The sequence below is a fragment of the Papio anubis genome, chromosome 2 (genome assembly GCF_008728515.1).
Source record: "Papio anubis isolate 15944 chromosome 2, Panubis1.0, whole genome shotgun sequence".
NCBI classification, from domain to species: Eukaryota; Metazoa; Chordata; class Mammalia; order Primates; family Cercopithecidae; genus Papio; species Papio anubis.
In genome coordinates this window covers 17,651,580-17,667,937 of record NC_044977.1, presented here as the reverse complement: position 1 = coordinate 17,667,937, position 16,358 = coordinate 17,651,580, and the positions used below count along the sequence as shown (strand labels likewise).

The following is a 16,358-nucleotide window of genomic DNA, read 5'->3' as shown; positions in this document are numbered from 1 at the left end:
GGATCACCTCAGTTCTCTTCTTTGCAGTACTGCATGTGGCCTCATCTTATGGATTGCCTTCAGTAGGCATAGAGACTGGGTTCCAGGAAAGAGTGTTGCAAGAGGACAAGCTCCAACGTACAAACATATAAGATGTCTTCACTTTCATCATACTTGCTAATGTCGCATTGGCCAAGGTTTGTTACATAGAAAAGCCCAGAATCAATGTGGGAAAAAACTATACAACGACATGAACACTGAAAGGCCCCAGGAAGGCCACTAAAGTCATAGTCCGCTGCAACATCTGTCATCAGAAGCATTCTTTTCTGTCTTCTAAACTTTTGTAGCTGTCCGTAATGTATTCATTTTGGGTAGCATGTTGGACAACGCCTTGTGAGAAGGACTTAGGAGTTTCAGACACAAAGTCAATTACATCTCTTTTGTAAGCTTGTATACTTTTCTGCTTCCAAATATGACAAAGTTTCAATTTTATTTAAATGATTTTAAAGTAAATGTTAGTTTTATGAAAGAAAAATGCCTCTCTCAAGGATTGGAGTTATTTCCAAAAGGCCAAATCTGTATTGGATTTTATATGTTATAATTCTTAGTGAATAAAGTAATGAGAAATATTGTCATATTTTATGCCCTATCATTATGCAAATGAAAGTGAATATATAGCAATCTATTTCTTAGAGTATATTGCTAATTTTGGATTTTTAAAAACATTTCCTTTCAAAGGAATAAACTTTGTTCTGTTATTTCTGTGAAAGAAGAATTTTTACTTGAGGAATTGTAAAATTTATTCATTTTATATAAATTATAATAATTTACTTGTAATGCCATTTATATAGGTTCCATGCAGAATTGCAGAATTTTTGTTTATAAGTTTTACTCCAGGTAAAGCATTTTATATCTGCATATGACATTTATTTCTAAACAGAAATATTTTACCTTAATGACCCAAAACACTGAAAGTGTTTGTTCTGTTAATCAAAAAAAATAATAATAACCCTTTACTCTTGATTCATTACTTCAAGTTATGTTAGCAATGATTTTCAGGTAATACCATGTCAAAGCTATCTGGTGACCAATGCAAACTCTGATAATGTCACAGCCTAGGATCAAGATTCTGAGGCGGTGATGATATCTGAACTAAGTTATTCCTTTAATGACTGTGGTATTATTATTATTAAGATTTTTCCTTTTCTTAAAAAAACTGAGATAGGTGTGTGAAAGAAGTAATGAAGAAACTCAGTAACTTACTTTTTGTGACAACGCCTTCTAGACGAATGATATTTGGATGGTCAAACTGGCCCATGATACTAGCTTCTCTTAGAAAATCTCTTCTTTGCCGATCCATGTGGCCACCCTTCAGAGTTTTAATGGCAACTGGGATCTCTCTTTTCCCTGGTGTCTTCAAACGCCCACTACAGACTTCTCCAAATTCACCTTAAAATATGAATGAAAGCAGTTATTTCATTAAACCAAACACTTACATTTCAGAGAGTCGAACTGTCATAGAGTGACATCCTTTTTTCACATAATGACTCTTAAGTATGTTATTTTCACATAAACATTTCTTTCTTAAAAAGTAAGTTTATAAGGATAATATGCTTGATCAGCAACACTTCCAATGAATAATGGAATGCATTTTCATATGCTATATCACAGGAAATACTATTGATAGATATCCCTGATCTGCTGAGAAATTATGACTAGCAGAACGGGTAATGCTAATATAATTCTATAGAAACGCAATCACAGCATAATGTCTCCTGTTCCTGTTCTCAATGCTGATATATGACCCAAATGTTTACTCTATTCAGGGAATCCATCAGGCATGTATAGTTAATTTGATCCCCTAGGTCATATGACTGGGCGTCATTGACAGTTAGAAATTAATGTTAGGGTCAATCGATGTATGAACATATTGAAAAAACCCACACTGAACTCTACCATAGTAAGTGATTATACAGGCTAAATTACAAGCCACATGGATGGAAATGCAGATAAAAGAAGATGAGATGTGTTTCAGCATTGTCTCCACTGGGTAATTAAACAATAACCAAATATTTAGCAAGCATTTATTATACCTATATGCAGTGCTAGAATGTTGTGAGTTTCAAAGAAGTGTAAGACTTGGTCTCTGCTCTCAGGTGCTTATAATCTGGTAGGAGAATTTAGATGAACATATATGAAACACTTAAGAACTTAATAAATTCCTGTAAATGCTATAATTGTTAAGTAAGAAGAGTGGGGACTGGAAGACTTCCTGGAGGGGATGGAACTTATGCTAGACCTTGAGAGACGAGCAGGATTTAGATATTTGAGAGAAGCAGGGACATTCAAGACAGGGTGCGTAAAGCAGGGAAGGGAAGTGAAGAAAAACATTCAGAGTTCCAGAAACAGTAGAGAGAATGACATGGACCCAGGGCAGCAAGGAGACAGGATGGGTTATTGTGGACAAAAGGTAATGGTTTTCTCAGTGCAATGTAATACATTCCACAAACTTTGAAATTCTAGACTTTTAATTTTTCTAAAGCTGATTACCTGCATTTCCTTAAAAACATGATGATTGATTTCCAATTTATTAATATATAAAGTGAGAATAAGAAAATCTTTCATAATTCTATAACCTCTCATTCCCATAAGGATAGTGGGAAGATCAAAAGTGATAATTTATGTCAAAGTGCTTACAAACTGTAAAGTACTATTCACACAGTGTTTTAAGTTATCAAAATCTTTGGAAGGATGAAAGAAATTAAAATGAAAATATCTTCAGTTGGTCTATTAGCAGTTATGGCCAACTTTAAGACACAATATAAGTTTAAGCATAGTGTGTTGAATTAGATTTTGCAGTATAATAGATTTCAATTATTCTTTCTTTTGACAATTTATCACAGTCAACTAAATGCTGACTATGCATGAATATTAACTACCTTTTGGTATAGGTACTAAAATTTTTTAGGTAAAATAAATAACTAGGAGGGAAAAAAGGCATTAACTTTGCTTCCAAAAAATTATATGTACACATGTTCATTAGAAATAGAAAGCAGTCTAACAAGATAATTTATTCTGTGTATGCTAAACAAACAACCAAAGAAGCAAACAAACAAAAACTACTGACAATTCAGTGCATACGATATCCGGGTTTTATAAATCTTGTATACATTTGGCAACAAACACACGAATAATCATTTTTTTTTTCTTAATGATGCTCTCAACTTGTTGGAGGATGAATTTCCTTACTTCACCGAAAAAAAGAAGTTGTAGTTTTTCAGTTCTGCTTGCAATAATGCAATGATTTAGGTAATACCACGTCAAAGCTGTTTGGTGACTAGTGCAAACTCTGATAATGTCACAGCCTAGAATCAAGACTCTGAGGGGTGATTATGAGAAGATGGTATCTGCACTAAGTTATTCCTTTAATGACCGTTGTATTATTATTATTAAGATTTTTCCTTTTCTTAAACAACTAAAGTAGGTTTGTGAAAGTAAAAGATTTTCTCTTATGCATAAAAGTGCCAATTGATAGGAACAGTCAACGTATTTCTATTGAGACCTGAACCTTAAGAGAAGAAGTGGGTATGTGTGTTTACACTTATGTTCAATATATCCAGGCCTATTCAGATACTTGAAATTCATCCTCAGATCACTCTGGTTTGTTCTAATGAATATCCAGAACAAAACAAATGGTTATTTTTTCCTTATTTTTTCTTTTATTTTGTCTTAGTAAATCTGATAGTATGTATAAAAATTCAGCAATATTTTAAAACCCCTCACCCGCCATGAGCCCATAATCCATGTTATTTTTCTGTTCACATTTCATAGAAATTCAAATAAACTTCTGAATATCATGAAAGGAATGAGAACTCTGTTGGTATTTTATCAAGACAGACAAAGTGGTAATTTTCTTTGGTTTTCTGTTGTCTGAAATTCATGTATCTTATTAACACCAGGCAGGTGTTTTCTTCATGTCAAGCTTTGCGTGATCAAGCTGTTATCACACTTATTTCAGTGGTACTAAATACGGTTGCCTCAATTAAAGATCTGAGACTCTTAGTGTATTCTTTAGGCAAAGTCCAAAAAGCTCAGTAACAGGATGTGTTAAAACTGTTATCTACAGTAGGCTTGAATGAATCAGACATATCAGGCAGACAGGCAAAAATATTTTAAATTAAATGCGTAGTTTCAGATTTTGCTAAAAACTTATTATGTGATTGACATTGAACAAGAGGAGAGGCCCTGTGTAGAACCATAAGTGATAGAAATTATTCCTCAATAAGATCTGTGAACATTTACATATACTGGTTAGTACATAATTAACTCATCAACTATCGGAATATGGTATTAATTACCTTTTTTTTTTTGGTCTTTTCCAATACACAGTTGTAATCATCATTACAAAGCTAGGTCCTACATAGTGTTATCCTGTGCCAGGTCTAAGAAATTACTACATATTTTATTCTTCCCAATAAACCTTTGAGGTAGGTACTAGTATTATCCTAATTTGTTGGTGAGAAAATTGAGGCACGTAAGCTAAGTAACGTACGCAACAGGGATAAAACTAGAAAGTGATAGTGTTGTCATTTGAACCTAGGTTGTCTGGCTTCAGAGTCCATGCTTGTAACCATTATTCTCTGATGACTGAGCTGTTTATCATCGTCAATATTTTCCTGTGTTGGTATGTTAAATTCCCAATTGGTAGCAATGGTGTCTTCAACCCAACTATTGTAATAGTGTTCAAATGCATGAACTGGATATGAACAGATGGTTGGAATGATAAAAATTATATCCTAGGAATGCTTCATTATTAAATGGAAATGCAGACCCTGCTCAAATATATTTTAGATGGTCTAGAAAAATCACTACAGTCTAGTTTCCAGAGAAAAAACAAAATTATATCTAGGATAATTGATCTTCTGCCACTGAAAGCACATTTACTAGGTAACAACCCCATCTATCTCCCTGGATGTTGGTAAAACATTCCTGGACAAGCAATTTTGTTGTATGTTAAACAGGGTCATATTAAAGAATCAATTAATATTGGGTTTTTCATAGAAGGTCTATATAATTGAACTAAATCTGTGAGGGAAGGGTACAGGCAGTGAGGGACAATCTGTCTGGGAGGACCACTGTATCAGGATCACTTCGAGGCTTTCCAAAAGTTTACTTCCCATGCTCTGAGATTCTGATACTTCCCCCATATCCAACCCCTAGAGAGCACTGAAGCAAAGAGCCACGCTCCCGATGGTTTTTCTCACATCTCTTGGGTGTGATGAAATGTTTCTTTGCTCATACTTGCTGTTTCCCTCAGACAGGAATGCTCTCCCACAGGTTGTCTCCCTTCCTCTCCTGTCTCTACTCTCCTGAGTTCTTCTCTGTGTGGATGACTCCTTATTAGTGGTAAAGGCTGAGCTTTGATATCCCTCTTTCAGAAAACTTTCCTTGACCAACCCATCTAATTTAGCCTCCCAGCACCAGCAGGCCCTTTTAACTGTAAAAAGAAAAGAAAAGAAAAAAAAAAAATAGCAGCCTCTGAGATTTGGAAGTTGGCCCAGCTCTCAGAGCTATGCCATTTTATTCCCCTACTGGAAATAATACCAACCTCAGGCTACTTTGAGACCATGATAAAATGAGACAAAGTAGGGCCACTTAATAATTTTGTCTAAGTACAGACAAAGGCAAGGTCATTGTGCCACGCGAAAATACCAGAAATCCTGTCTCTTGTTGAAAATAAGTGCAATTTTTAAGAAACCAATTATAGCTTTATTTTCATATCTTTCTTTCCCTTCCTATAGCTAAGATTCATTAATATCCTATGGTGCAAGTCCTAAGATTAAGGCCCAATATTATTGGCTTCTGTCATAGCTGAGGGCATCTGAAAGGGGTATAAAAAGCCCTAAAGTAAAGATTCTTCCCTACTCTGCTCCTGCAAATAAGGTTTCCTAGCCAAAGAACCTGCCTTATCAAATAGATCAGGTCAAGTTCTTCCTGCTACTGAGAAGTTTCAGTTCCATGCCAGCCTGTGGAGTTATTCAAACAAGCCAATCACATCCTCCTGAGTACCAACGAGTACTCTACCCTCTTGATATTACCAAACCTGCATCCCATACCCATGGTTGTTCACTTTTTTCCCCGAATGCAGCCCCTATGTGGTCCTGCATGGCGTGTGGTGTCTCCCTCCTCTGGGCTGTAAGTGTGTATGATTAATAAATATGCATCAATCTCATATGTCCAATGTAGGGTCTGTGTGTTTGACTGTCTCCATAGGTATCTCTTGAAGTATGAAATCCTTCCCTCACAAACAGGGTAAATAGGATTAAAACAGATATCTAGGGGATGAGATAAGATGGCAGAATAGATGGTCACCCGCTTGTATTACCCCACACAAAAAACATAATTCTGCACCCATTCATGACCAAAAATTTTTTTGTGGGAGCCCTTGGATTGGTTTATGAGGTTGTGAAACCCCAGCGGAGTCCAAGATCTAGGATTGTTGTTTTCAGGGTACAGAACTGCACCTAGGTGACCGACCCAACAATGGTAGACCCAGCTTCAGACCCATAAATAACCCCATTTTCCAAAGGGCTTAGTTACAGCCCTGTTTGTCCTCGAGCCTGCTTCCAAAAGCATCCACCAAAGGGCTAGGAGGAATCATGATCATTAATGCTTCACAGATACACCCATCTGCTTGTTGCCATCAGTTTTGTCCGTGAACCCAAAAGCTATCCTCTAACTTGGCTCCAGCCCCCTTTACTTGTAATTCTAGCCTAGTGCTTCTCACACAGGGACCTAGAGGGAGACTCACCCATCTATACCACCAGGACAGGCTTGCAGCCTCTGTCCCACAGCAGATCATGAAGGGGCGCTATCTCAGCTCTCGCCCCTCTCTGCCATAGCCTGGGAGTAATTCCATCCATAATAAGAACTGCCAGTAGACTCATCCATCTGTGCCACTAAAGATTGTCAGCCTCCATCCCACAGCAGGTCCTGAAGGGGTCCTGAATCTTGATTCTAGCCGCTCTTAACTGCAGTTTGGAAACAATCTCAATGGCACAGGGTGACTAGCCCATCAGTGCTAATGGTCTTGACAACCTCCATCCCATAACAGATCCTGAAGGGACCCTTTCTAGGCACCAGACCTGTCACAGCCCTGAAGTTATTCCAACATTCAAGGAACTGCTAGAGATGCTCTTGGACAGGCTTACTGGCCTTCATCCCATAGGGGACCCGAACCGGTCCCTGAATCTCAGCTCTAGCCCCTCTCAGATGCAGTCTATGAGCAATCCTGACCACACAGGGATCTGCTGGGGTTCTCACCCCCTACTGCCACTCGGTCAGGCTTGCCAACATCAGTTCCATAGCAGATTTAAAAATAGTCCTGAAGATTAGTTTCAGTCCCTCCCAGCTATGGTCTTGAAGCAATTCTGTCCAGCTGGAATCCCACCAGGAGACATGCCTGACAGGCTTTGCCAACCCCTGTTCCACAGTGGATCCTCAAATGGCACTGGATTTAGGTCCAGACCCCTTTTGTCTTCAGACTGAGAGAAGCTTGGCCTGCTTGGGCACTCACAAGAAGGCATGTCCCACAGTGCCCATTCAGGCTGAATCCCTCACCTCTGCCCCATTGTGGATCTTTACATGGCCCTATAAATTGGCCCCCACCTTTTTGAACTGCAGTCTGAAAGCAGGCTTGCTCACCCAGGAAACCACTGTACACATACCTGTTCATGACCCCAGAGATAGGGCTAAAGATGCCAGCTTTGGTTTTATATCCTGAAACAATCTTGTGTCTCAACTTAAGCCCATCTCAGCCAACTTGTACAGTATGGCCAGGTCAGGTACTAATTTAGGTTATCCAACAGGAGTCCTCCCAGAGACCCAGTGGAAGCCATATTTATCATTGCACATGGTAAAAGACCTGCAATCTGTGAATCCGGAAGCAGACCTTCATCATCTGGGAGCCAGACCCAAAGATCAAGATCCTGGAGACAGTCCAGTCTGCCGAGAAACCAGATGGGACCCACACCAACTAGAGACTCTGGTAACAACCCTGCCAACTGCAGTTTCCACTGTAGACCCAGTATCAGGCACAAGACCTGCATCCGATGCCACTCAATCATGAGCCCAGAGGTAATCTCATCAGCCTGCAGACTTATTAGGAGAAAATTTTAATTCGTCAAATCTGTTCTATTAAGAGTGAAAGAGGAGTTAGCTCCTTCAAATGCAGACAGAAATGCAAACCTACATGAATAACAAAGAATGAAGCAAACATGACACCATCAAAATAACTAAAGTTTTACTAACCAACCCCATCAAAATAGAGATGTACAAATTACTGGAAAAAGGATTCAAAATGCTCATCTTAAAGAAACTCAAAGAAATTCAATAAATACAGACAGACATCTAAAAGAAATAAGGAAAACAATGCACGAGTGAAATAGAAGTTTGATAAAAAATAGAAACTGCAGAAAAGAACCAAACAGAAATCCTAGTGCTGAAGGATACAATGGCAGAACTGAAAAACTCAACAGTTTGAATAGCTGATGCAATCATGCAAAAAATTAGAAATTGTGAATTTGAAGAAAGATTAGTTGAAATTAGCTAATTAGAGGAATTTAAAAAAGACAAAAAATGAGTGAAGAAAGTGTAGGGACATATGAGACACCATCAAACGTACAAATATAAAATTTATGAGACTATCCAAAGGAGAAAAGAGACAAAAAGATAGAAAGCTTATTTAAAGAAATACTGTTTGAAAAATCCCAAATCTCAGAAGGGATATGAACATACAGATTCAGGAACCTCAAAGGACCCCAAGAAAGATAAACTCAATAGAGATAAACTCAATATTCTTGCTGCCTTAAAGCTTCTTTGTTTCTGACTTTAACATTATAACCAAATGATTAAAGTCAAAAACAAAGAAGCTTTACGGCAGCAAAAGAGAAGACACTTATCACATAAAAAGGATCTCCCATAGGACTATACATGACTTCTCAACAGAAAACTTGCAAGCAGGAGGGAGTGGCATGACATTTTGAAAGCACTAAAAAATTTTAACAAAACATACTACACCCAGCAACACAGTCCTTCAGAAATGAAAAATGAGATTAAGACATTCTAAGACAAACAAAAGCTGAGGAAATCCATCATCATGGGACTGGCCTTACAAGAAATGCTTAAGGGAATTCTTTGAGTTGAAATAAAAGGAAAATAAGTAAAATATAAAAACATATGAAAGTATATAGCTTACTAGTAAAGGTAAATATATACTCAAATTGAGAATATACCAAAACTGTAAAGGTGTTATGTAAATCACTCATTAATATAATAGTTAAAAGACAAATGTATTTAAACAATTATAGCTATAAATGACAGGTTAGCGTACACAATATAAATAGATATAAAGTTATAAAGTATTGCATCAATAGCATAAAATGTGTGAGGGAGTAGAAATATAAGCATAGAGTCTTTGTATGCAATTGTAGTTAAAGTACTTTCAGCTTAAATTAGAATACTTTAAGATGTTTTATGTAAGCCTCATGATAACTATAAGGAAAAATCTCTGGCAGATACACAAAATATGAAGAGAAAGGAATCAAAGCATATTACTACAAAAATATACAAATCACAAAGAAAGACTGTAAGATCAGAAGAAAGACACAAAATAACTACAAAACAGTAAAAAATTAACAAAATGCCTATAGTAAGCCCATATCTATCCACAATAATTTTAAATGTAAAGAGATTATATTCTACAGTTAAAGGAGTGTATACATAGATTTAAAAACAAGATCCACCAATATTTTGCCTCCAAAAGTCTTATTTTAGCTTTAGGGACACACACAGACTAATAGCAAAGCTATGGAATGAGAAGCAGATGGTAACCAATAGAGCACGGGAATGATTATGCTTGTATTAGTTTAGATCAATACATAGTAGGAGTGATTATGCTTATATAATTGTTATATTAGAATGACCTCCTTTTCGTCAAAATTGGGAAAAAGAGCAAAAGCAGGTCATTATGTAGTAACAAAGAGGTCAGTTCATTAAAAAGATAAGCATTTAAAATATATATGCATCTAACATTGGAGCACCTTATATAAAACAAACATTAATAAATCTGAAGAGATAGCCTATAATACAGTAATGATATGGGACTTAAATACTGCACTTTCAACAATGGATAGTTCATTCAGACAAGAAATCAGTAGAGAAAGAACAGACTTCAACAACCCTTTACCCCAAATGGACCTAACAGTTATATACAGAATGTTTCATCCAACAGCACCATTATACTGATTTTTCTTAAGTGCACACAGAACATTCTGCAGGATAGATGATAGGCCACAAAATAAGTCTTAATAAATTTAAGAAGGCTGAAATCATATCAAGTATTTTTTCTGACCATATGGAATTAAAATAGAAATTAATAAAGGAGAATTTCTGGAAAATTCACAAATATATGGAGATTAAACATTACACTCCTGTACAACCAATGGATCAAGGAAGAAATTAAAAATGAAAGTTAAAAATATCCTCGGACAAGTAAAAATGAAAATGAAAATATAATATACTAAACTTATGGGATGCACCAAAGGCAGTTCTAAGAGGCAAGTTTATAGCAATAAATGCCTGCATTACAAAAGAGAAAAGTTCTTAAGTAAGCAACTTAATGTTATCTCAAGAAACTAGAAAAGGAAGAACAAACGAAGCATGAAGTTAGCAGAAGGAAGGAAATAATACAGATCAGAATAGAAGTAAATAAAATAGAGATTAGAAAGAATAGAAAAGATCAACTAAATACGTTTTCTTTTGAAAAGATAAGGAAAATTTACAAACCCTTTGCCAGACCAGACCAACTAAGGAAATAGATAAGACTCAAATAAATCACAAATGAAAGAGGAGATATTCCAACAGATACCACAGAAACACAAAGGATCATAAGTGAATACTATGAACAACTTTATGCTCATAAATTGGATAATTTAGAAGAAATTGACAAATTCCTAGAAACATGGACTCTACCAGGACAAAGTTAAGAAAAATAAAAGAAAATTTGAACAGACAAAGAATAAAACTGAATCAATACTAAAAAATCTCCCATCAAAGAAAAGCCCAGACTTCATTACTTCACAGCAGAATTTGATCTAATATTTAAATAAGAAATAAATACCAATGTTTTTAAAAATCTCACCCAAGGCCAGCATTACCCTGATACTGAAGTCAGGCAATAACAATATAAGAAAACAAAACTACAAACCAATATCCTTGATGAGGGTAGATGCAAAAACACTCAACAAAATACTAGCAAATGAGATTCAACAGCTCACAAAAATAGTCAGTCACCATGGTCAAGTGGAATTTCTCCCTGGGATGAAAAGATGGTTCAACTTACCAAAATGAATAAATGTGACACACCATATTAACTGAATAAAGAAACAGAAACCATCATCATCTCAATAGATACAGAAAAAACATTTGACAAAATTCAGCATCCTTTCCACTACAAAAACGTTTGATCTTGGAGCAACAATTAACACTTCCCAGCTAGGCATGGTGGCTCCTGCCTGTAATCCTAGTTAATTGAGAGGCTGATGCAGGAGGATCACTTGAGGCAAGGATGTTCAGACCAGCTTGAGCAACATAGTAAGACCATCTTAAAAACAAAAAAATATCTGGGTGTAGTGGTACATGTAGCCTCAGCTACTCAGAAGGCTGAGGTGGGAGGATTGCTTGAGCCCAGGAGTTTGAGGCTGCAGTGAGCTATGATCATGTCACTGCATTCCAGACCAGGAGACAGAGCAAAACTTTGTCTTTTTTTTTTTTTTTTATTTTAAAAAGAGGCTCCCCAGAAGACAGTTTGGTAGTCACTATGTATCCTACACTTTCTCGGATCATATTGACCATTTCAGCTTTCAACCCCTTGTATCCAGTGGCATGAGACCTAAACTCGCATCACCCAACCCTCTGAAGTTGGGTGCACTGTCATGACCCATGGGGGAACATGAGTATAAGCCTACCCAACCTAACTCTGCCATCACAGGGCCAGAGCTTGCCATCTAGAAGCCTGAATGTTGGTTTGGCTCTGTCTCCACTGAAATCTCATTTTGAATTTTAGTTCCCATAATCCCCATGTGTCGTGGGAGGGACCCAGTGGGAGGTAATTGAATAATGGGGGCGGTTTCCCCCATGCTGTTCTCATGATAGTGAGTAAGTTCTCATGAGATCTGATGGTTTTATAAGAGGTTTACCTTTTGGCTTAGTTCTCATTATTCTCTGTCCTGCTGCCTTGCGAAGAAGGATATATTTACTTCCTCTTCCACCATAATTGTAAGTTCCCTGAGGCCTCCCCAGTCATGCTGAACTGTGAGTCAATTAAACCACTTTCCTTTATAAATTGCCCAGTCTCAGGTATGTCTTTATTAGCAGCATGATAATGAACTAATACAAGCGGCTTTTATACAAGATGCACAGATATAAATGTAAAAGACAAAGAAACACGAAAAAGCAAAGAAATATGACACCTCCAAAGGAACACAATAATTCTCTAGCAATGAATTCCAACAAAAAAGAAATTTGTAAAATCAGAGAAAAATAATGATATTCAAGAAGCTCAATGAGACACAATAGACACAGGGCTGACTCTCTTTTCGGACTCAGCCTGCCTGCACCCAGGTGAAATAAACAGCCATGTTGCTCACACAAAGCCTGTTTGGTGGTCTCTTCACACAGATGCGAATGACATTTTGGTGCCGTGACTCAGATCAGGGGACCTCCCTTGGGAGATCAATTCCCTGTCCTCCTGCTCTTTGCTCCATGAGAAAGATCCACCTATGACCTCTGGTCCTCAGATCAACCAGCCCAAGGAACATCTCACCAATTTTAAATTGGTGTCAGGCCTCTGAGCCCAAGCTAAGCCATCATATCCCCAGAGACCTGCACATATACATCCAGATGGCCTGAAGCAACTGAAGATCCACAGAAGTGAAAACAGCTTAACTGATGACATTCCACCATTGTGATTTGTTTCTACCCCACCCTAACTGATCAATGTACTTTGTAATCTCCCCCACCCTTGAGAAGTTTCTTTGTAATTCTCCCCACCCTTGAGAATGTACTTTGTGAGATCCACCCACTGCCCCCAAAACACTGCTCTTAACTCCACCGCCTATCCCCAAACCTATAAGAACTAATGATAATCCCACCCCCCATGCTGACTCTCTTTTTGGACTCAGCCCGCCTGCACCCAGGTGAAATAAACAACCATGTTGCTCTCACACACACACACACACACACACACAAACAATAGAACACAGATAAGTAATACAAAGAAATCAGAAAACCAATTCAGGATATGAAAAAGAAATTTATCGAAGAGGTAGATATTATAAAAAGATAAAAAGAACCAAGCAGAAATCCTGGAACTAAAAAAAATCATTGAATGAAATAAAAAGATACAGTCAAAAGGTTCAAGAATAGACTAGATCAAGAAGAATTTTAGAACTTGAATATAGGTCTTTTGACAAAAACCAGTCTGACAAAAATAAAGATAAAATAATAAAAAAGAATAAACAAAGTCTATGTGACACATGGGACACCATACAGTGACCAAATATTCAAATTTTTAAAGTTTCAGAAGGTGAAGACAATACTGAAGGGAGAGAAAACTATGCAAAGAAATAATAACCTAACTTCCACAAGTTTAGCAAGAGATTTTAGACATCCAGACATGGGAGTCTTATAGATCCCCAAATTGATGTAATGAAAAGGGTCTTCTCCAAGGCACATTATAGTAAAACTGTCAAAAGTCAAAGCAAAGAAGAAATTCTGAAAACAGCAAGAGAAAAGTGTCTAGTCACTTAGAAGGGAAATCCCATCATACTAACAGCAGATTTCCAGCAGAAGCCTTACAGGCCAGAATAGAATAGGATGATATATTCAAAATTCTGAAACAAAAAACTAGCAGCCAAAGATACTATACCTAGTAAAGTTATCCTTCATAAATTAAGGAGAAATACATTGTTTTCTCAAAGAAAGAAAAGCAGAGGGAATAAATTACTATTACACTGGCCCTAGAAGCAACACTTAAGGAAGGTCTAACACGTGGAAACAAAAGGATGATATCTACCATCAGAAAAACACATGAATGTATAAAACCCACTGATAGAAGAGAAAGGTCTCAATTATTACCACTACAGAAAACCACCAAATCATAATGCTAAATAACAAGAGTAAGAAAAGAGCAAATGATATACAAAACAACCAGGAATCAGTGAATAAAGTGACAAGAATAAACTCTCATACTTCAATAATAACTTTGAATGTAAACAAATTAAACTTTCCACTTAAATGATACAGACTGCCTTAATGGATAAAAAAACATGACCCAACTATAAGCTACCCACAAGAAGCCTATCTCATCTGTAAAGACACATATAGCCTGAAAGTAGACGGATAGAAAAATATATTCTATGCAAATGGAAACCAAAAGTGAGCAGGAGCATTTGCCCTTAGATAAAATAGAATTTAAGTCAAGAACAGTAAAAAGAGAAAAGAAAGTCATTTTATAACGATACATGGATCAGTACAGCAAGAAGATATAACAATTATATACATGTATGCATCCAACACTGTAACACTCTGATACATGAAGCAAATATTATTAGATTTGAAGAGATTGACTCCAATTCAATAATAATTGGCAACTTCAACATACCGCTTGAGCATTAGATCACTTAGACAGAAAATTAACAAAGAAACATTGAATTGAAATAGCACTTTAGACCAAATGGACCTAACACATATTTATAGAACATTTCATCCAACAGCTACACAATACATATTTTTCTCATGAACATATGGACAGTTATCCAGGATATCACGTTAGGACACAAAACAATGCTCAACAGATTTTGAACCGAATTGATATCTTTTCAAGTATTTTATCAGATCACAAAGGAATAAAACTGAAAATCAATAATAACAACTTTTGAAACTGGAAAAAGAATGGCAATTGGGTCAAGGGAGAAATTAAGCAGAAGATCAAAAAAAATTATTGAAACAATTGAAAGTGAAAATACGACATGATAAAACCTATGAGACACGGCAAAATTTTGATAAGAAGGGTTTATAGCAATAAATGCCTACATCAAGAAATAGGAATATTTCAAATAATCTAACAATACACCTCATGGAACTTGAAAAGCAATAGCATAGCAAAAATCAGTAGAAAGTAAAATGCAATAAAGATCAGAGCAGGGCTAAATTAAAAAGAGACTACAAATACAAAGGATACAAGACAGGAAAAGTTTTTTTTTAACAAATGTAAACAAAATCAATAAACTGCTAGCTAGCCTAACCACAAAAAAAAGAGAGAGAGAAGACCCAAATAAACGAAAGAAGAAGTGAAAAAGGAGACAATACAATGGATATTGCAGAAATATGAAAGAGACTAATCATCAGAGACGGTAATGAAGAGCTATACATTAACAAGTTGGGAAAGCTAGAGGAATGGCTACTTTGGTGGATACATACAACCTAGAAAGACTGAATCAGAAAGAAATAGAAAACTTGAACAGCCAAGTGATGTGGAATGAGATTGAGTCAGTAATAAAAAGCCTCCCAACAAAGAAATGCCCAGGACCAGATTATTTTACTTTCAAATTCTACTACATTTACAAAGAACTAAAACCAATGCTCCCCATACCATTACAAAAAATTGAAGAGGAGGAAATCATCCCTAATTCATTCTACAGGGCCAGCATTACCCTGATACCAAAACCAGATAAGGTTGCAATAAAAACAGAAAGCCACAGGCCAATATTCGTGACGAACATAGATGCAAAAAATTATCCATAAAATACTAGGAATTCAACAGCACATCACCTTGATCACATGGGATTTAGCTCAGGGATATAAGAATGGTTCAATGTACAGACATTAGTAAACATTATATATCACATAAACAGAAGTAAGGACAAAAACTGTATGATCATCTCAATAGACATAGAAGAAGCATTTGATGAGATTGAATAATGCTTTACGGTCAAAAACTCTCAGCAAACTAGTCTCAGAAGACACCATCTCATCATAATAAAGGCCATATGTGAGAAACTTACATCTAAGATTATACTGAATGGGGAAAAGTTTAAAGTTTTTTCTCTATGAACTGGAATAATTCTACATAGTGATAGAAGTCTTAGCCAGAGTAATCAGGACAGAGAAAGAAATAAAATGCATTCAGCTGGGCACGCTAGCTCACGCCCATAATCCCAGCACTTTGGGAGGCCGAGGCGGATGGATCACGAGGTTAGGAGATCGAGACCATCGTAGCTAACACGGTGAAACCCCGTCTCTACTAAGAATACACAAAA

At 36.5% G+C, this 16,358-nt stretch overlaps 1 protein-coding gene across 6 annotated transcripts in view; it reads right to left on the bottom strand.

Moving 5' to 3' along the window:
• EPHA6 (EPH receptor A6) overlaps positions 1-16,358 on the bottom strand; it is a 928,471-nt gene that overhangs the window by 207,267 nt on the left and 704,846 nt on the right. For all 6 annotated transcript variants that reach the window (XM_031661852.1, XM_031661826.1, XM_031661827.1 and 3 more), the window contains one exon: positions 1,243-1,428. In XM_031661852.1, the coding sequence (XP_031517712.1) occupies positions 1,243-1,428 (186 nt within the window). The remainder of the gene's footprint in view (positions 1-1,242; positions 1,429-16,358) is intronic.